A 6000-nucleotide genomic window follows, 5' to 3' on the forward strand; every position below is an offset into this window, starting at 1 on the left:
TGGGTTGGGGGTGGTCCTTGTTTCTTCTTACCTGGAATATTGAAAATGAATTATTGATGAAATATAAAAACCAATAATGCCAATACCTATGACCATTTTAGGACATCCCAGATAAATAAAGAAGAGACTTGCAGTGTTTGAAAAGACTCATTTCATGTGCCATCAAGGGCTTTAAAATTCTGCCAAATCTCAGGGTAGACTTTCATTCAGTGATTTTCTTAAAGAGTGATTCCCTTGAATTCCAGTCCACAAAGATGCTTGCCATCTTATTTCAATAAGTTGCTTAACTTACAGGTAAATTACTTGTATCTCTAAGATTCAGTCTAGACTATACAATGCCATAGGAAAATAATCAGAATTTGTCTCTTTACCCCCAGTGGCTCCTTCCCTCTATCTGTATGTAGACCTATAGAAGGGATTGTATGTGTTTAGTTCCTTGATGGCTCTAAGCTTAATAAATTAAATCCATAGAGTAGAATCATCCAGGATTAAATTTTTAATAAAATAAAATTAAAATTTTTTCAGAGGTCTGGAAGAATAATTGCAGAGTTACACATAATATCTCTTTGAAAGTAGCATGTGCCTTGTTTTCATCAAAAATCATGGAATTTACAAATTAGCAGAGAAAATATGAAGTTAAAATAAATTGCTTTTAACTTATCTTTTTTCTACTGGACCAAAAAGGTGAAAAAAAAATGTTAATAATGAAATCCTATTCATTCACAAATTGAAATGGAAAACGACCTGAATTTGTTGTGTGATTTGATCTGCTGCATAGTTTCAAAGGACAGTTTGAAACTTTCTGGAACTAGACCTTGGCTAACTGATGCTTAGAGCAAATCCTGAGAAGATCTGTTTTAATGCACAAATAAAAATGACTTCTCACATTCATATGAATTTTTACATGCTTATATTCTTTTAAACAGATTTTTTTCTAAAGTAATCTGAGAATTCCTTTCTACTGCCTTGTATGCAAAATTGATCAGCAGCGTATATAGGAAAAGCTTGGCTTACCAAAGATAAAACTTAGCTTCTTACCTATTTGAATGATCATATATTCTAAATTAGCGGAGTATGAACTAAAAAGTAGGTTTCATTGTGGTGTTTTCTTTATGGAATAAGCTTCTGGGTTCTCTATTGACAGTGATTCAATGCAAAAGACCACATTAGTGCAACATTATAGCTGAGATTTCATATTCTCAAAAATCTGGAAATTAAGGACTCCCCAAGCTCCTTATATTTTGAATTACTATATATGATATTAAAATTTTGCATTATTATATCTGTTGATGGATGAGTACATTACAGTTGCTGTGGGAACCATAAAATTATATCTCTCAACCCTCTAAAGTCTCAGTGATAATATTGCATTAATGGATATTTTTTATTGGATTTTAAAATGAGAAAGGAAAAGGAAAAACAGTGATGCACATCAAAATATTTTTCACTGAGGAGCACTATAATAGCACAATGAAAAAAATACATACTCCATTCTAACTCATGACAGCTAATCCAGATCTATGAATAAATATTTTCTCTTCTTATGATTAATAGGTATTTTTAAATCCTCATGAATTTAATTTATTGAACTTGGCTATAAACATGACTGATAAGAGACAATTTTTTTCTTGCCAGTTTTATTTTTCAAACATTGGGCTTTAATGCTCACTTTAAGTGAAAATCCTAAGGATTTATGAATTGGTTTCAACACCAGAAATCTGAGATTTCTCTTCCTTTTACTTTATTAAGTCCCTTCTTACTAAGACTCCATTAGCATAGCTCAAAGCATCTTTGATTTAGAGGCCATTTAGCATAAACCTGGCCCTAGACCAAAGCTGTCATTCGCAGGTCATGACTCGAAGAGGTCTCTGAAGGTCTCACTGACCTCACAATATTGCCTCATTCAGGTACTAAATAACTTGAGTGTAATGACATCCCTCAATTAGAAATGGATTCTCTTGTGTTGAATGTTGCTCTTTCTGAATAATCTCACATCTCTCTGGCCTGAAGAGAAATAACCCTTTAACAGTCACTAACACTTCAGTGTGAACTAGCATATCGTATCACTTACCACCAAGAATGGAAAGTTAAGGTTAGGGAGGGAATAACAGAGAAGAACAGAAACCCAACTTGGAGGGAGACACCTTGAAAAAGGAGGAAGCACATGGAAAGAAGAGGTGTGGAGGGGGAGCAAGTTAAAACCATATTTTTTATTTGTACAGCTTTGCCTAGGTCTGTCCCTGATCTCAGAGAAGGCAATCGCTCTCCTATTTTTGTAGTTGCATGTGACATGTAGAGAACTTTTTGTGCAAGAAAAATATTTATTATAGAAAACCTTATTTCAAAGTCATATTTGTACCCCCAGAACCTAGCACAATGCCTGGCTCATACTAGGTGCTCAATAGAGATTTGTTAAATGCATAAATCCCAAAGTTCAGTTGATTACCTATCATGTTTGCTGAACTACTTTTTTTTTTTTTTTTAACCATGGAAGCTAGTACTGATGAGAACCTTATCTTCTTTTTCTTCATCTCCAGGATGACAAGGAAATTGACCTGGAGCACCTCCATAGACGTGTAAATAGCTTGTGCACAGATGACGACAGCCCCCATAAACAGTTTTCCACCTCGTCAATTGACTTGACCCCTCTGGACATTGACACTTTGCCAACACGACAAGCACTGGAGCAAATCAGTGATTTCAGGAACACTCATATCACCACAACAACCTTTATCCCAGAGCAGATCCAGACTCTTAGCCGCACACTATCAGCTAAAGCTGCCTCTGGTTTCGCCTTTGGCAACGTGCCCGAGCACCGAACTGGCCCTTTTAGGCACAGGGCACCTAATGGGGGCTTTTTCAGGAGTCCTATAAAAACAATGTCATCTATTCCTTATCAACCAACTCCTACCCTGGGGCTCAATCTGGGTAATGACCCAGACCGAGGCACCTCCATATGAGCATCCATCAAAATCTCTTCACTGTTTCTTTCGTAGGACTCCCTGTGCAAGGAGCAACTGTAATATTGTGGGACTAACATGGATGTAACATTTAAAAAAAAAATCAGGATTATTAGTAACAATTCTAGTTTCTTCTCTCCACCTTCTCCCTCTTCTCTCTCTCTCTCTTCTATTTCTTTCTCTTTTTCCCTTTCTTTCTGTACATGTCCCTCCACTTTTTTTCATTACTCAACTTGTTCCCCCAGAATATAGTGTACTAGGATCCTATTAGTCCGCTTTTCATATACTGTACTTCAAGTATAGGAAATGTGCACTGAGTATACTAAAAGTATATGCAGGAATAATTTTACATAAAGGCCTCTTACATAACATTTCTCTATTTTTAAAACTATAATTGCAATAACTTCAGTCTTTTTACATTCTTCTGCTGCATCCATACAGCGCTCCACTGCTGTTGAGTGTCCTTTAACTGTGGACCAAAGGCAACCCCTGCAGTGTTTATAAGATAACTTCAAGACCATTCAGGCCACATAATATGAGAATGCAATTTTGTAGGATTACAAAAAAAGCCATTAATACGCCAGTCAAGACTACAGTTAAAACTACTCTCGCACTGCAACAGTGCATATGACCTTTATGTGATTGTACAGTATTAAAAGTTTTTTCTTATGTACAGTAAACTTTATCATATGGCAGAAGCCTCTATTGTGTTAAATAAATTAGTATCTCATCTATATATACATATATATGCACTTATATAATGTGTATATATATTGAAGGGCGGCCATTGCTATTGCAATTCATTTAATAAAGCTTTAGTTTAAAAAAAAAAAAAGCATTGTATACAGGAACTATGTATAGGGCAGGGGGTCTTTTCAGTTAGAAAAGGCAGGTTGCTTTAATGTTCTTCTGACTCGCATCGTTTGCCAACAGAGAATATTTTATACTTTTGTTATTAAAACATCCAGGGCGATTTAATATTTGTTCCTAGATGTAACTCCTTTGAGTAGGTTTTGCATTTGTTACTCAGCAGTGTATAAAGCTAACCTTGATAATTTTACTTTTAATGAATTATCTAAGTGGAAAATGCTATCAGCCGGACCACGTCCACAGCAGCACATAGAGTGAGCCCTAGAAGAGTTGAAACGTAGATCGCTGAAGGTTAATAAATTCTCTTCCAAAGCAGAAAGCCAATCGATACAACTGTAGTTGGGGAGAGGTGGGAGCCCTTAAGAAATATTGATGTGGCCTTAATTACTGTCCTACATTACCCTAAAGAAGAAAATGTTATGACCGTACTGGGCTCTTGACTTAACCCTCCCCACCTTTTTATTCAGTTCTATTTGGAGGAGTTATGTATTTTTTACATTCGTGCCAAGTGTATAGGAGGGTGACAGCAAACACGGTGGCTCTTTGTGCACAACCCTTTTAAAGTAGCATTCTTACCTATTAGAAATAGAGAATGAACTTTGTTTGTAACCCTTACATTAAAATGTGGTAAGTAGGAAGCAAGAACTTATCCTGTGTTTTCACGCAGCCATACACTTATTTTAATCTAATTCATTCCGTAGCTAGGATTGATATAGGAATCAACCTATGTGATTTGCTTTAGGAGAAATTAAAAGGTATATTCTTAAGGTATATTATATTTTGATGCTAATTCTGTTCTGGGGAGCATCTTGTACTGTCACTGTTTTTGTACTAAATCTTCAAATATTGTCTACTGTGTAAGGCAGAAAATTTTCTTATCATACAAAAACCATTTTGTTTCCAGGGTAACAAGTACCTAAGTGCATGCACGACTTGTTTTCCCTTGTAACACTCATGATCTCATTCACAACTCTGATTTTAAAACAAAAAAAAAAAAAAAAATTCTTTACAACAAGCTATATAGGGACATACCGGATGTTGCCGTGATTTTAGCTATCAACAAACTGTTAACCATGTACAATATTTAAAATAGGCCTATTTTGATGTATTGCCTATTATACAAATACACAAAACACTTTTTGGAGGCCTCAGTTATGAGTGGCAGAGCTTTCTGTGTATAATTTGTCTAAATAATTTGTCTAATAAAAATGTTTTCTAAACTTGCTCTCATACCATTGAAGTCTTAACTATAAAATTTGACAGTGCTTACTCTCTCACAGAACGAAGTGAATTTTTCTAAAAATTTATCTTGAGTTAAGTAAAGCATGAAACACATGACGTTTTACTAGCAGAACTATGCCAAAAAGAGTGGCTCTCTAAAAACAGTACTGTGTGTGTCTTAAACCAATGAAAGAATGCCTTTCTGCTTTGAAACAACTAGAACTAACAATATATTTGTTTTTCTTCACATATATTTCTATTTGTGATGTCTCTGGGAGCACTTTTTTTGGGAGAGAGTTATCCTGATTCATTTAAACAATGCAACCATGATAAGGATAAAAGGGTGATGGTTTGTTACATCAAAGGAAGGGAGGAAGCAAGGAAAAGAAAGAAAGAGAAAGAAAGGAAGGAAGAAAATTAAGGGTATTTAAACTTAGAATTTATGTATTAATGATTGTTTTGTTATTAGGGAAATATTTGTCATGTTGAATCTATTCATTTGAAAATTAATGACTTCAAGATTATTTCTAATACAGTGTTATTTTCCTCATTTGAGCAACAATATTTTTGTCTAGCATTTAACTCACTCAGTGAATATATATCTGAAAATATGTTTAATTAGATTAAAATCTTTGCTGCTCTAAAATTCTATTAAAAGTGATTTTTTTTTTTTAGATGTTGGAAATATGAGGAACTATATAGATCTAGACTCTCTCTCTGGTTTTGCAAAGAAGAGACTAGAAGATGCTTGCCCAGATGTTTGACAATCTAAGACTTAAAGCTGGGTCCTTTTTAATTATTATTATTATCTAACTCAGCCATGCTTCAGTCATATCCACAGGTCCTCATGGGTTTAAATGCAGGGATGGCTCAGGAACAATGCCTCCACCCAGCCCCCTCCCCAAGCCTAGGCTGCAAATCTCTAGGAACCTTCCCTCCTGTCTGCGGC

General features: G+C 35.1%; 1 protein-coding gene across 1 annotated transcript in view; it reads left to right on the top strand.

Annotated features, from left to right (window-relative positions):
* The window catches only part of GRID2 (glutamate ionotropic receptor delta type subunit 2), a 1183642-nt gene extending 1178588 nt beyond the window's left edge, over positions 1-5054 (top strand). The window contains exon 16 of the mRNA XM_059414235.1: positions 2538-5054. Coding sequence (XP_059270218.1) covers positions 2538-2960 — 423 coding nt within the window. The 3' untranslated portion in view covers positions 2961-5054. The remainder of the gene's footprint in view (positions 1-2537) is intronic.
* Positions 5055-6000: the final 946 nt, after the last annotated feature.

Source organism: Mustela nigripes, chromosome 1 (assembly GCF_022355385.1).
Source record: "Mustela nigripes isolate SB6536 chromosome 1, MUSNIG.SB6536, whole genome shotgun sequence".
Classification (NCBI taxonomy): Eukaryota; Metazoa; Chordata; class Mammalia; order Carnivora; family Mustelidae; genus Mustela; species Mustela nigripes.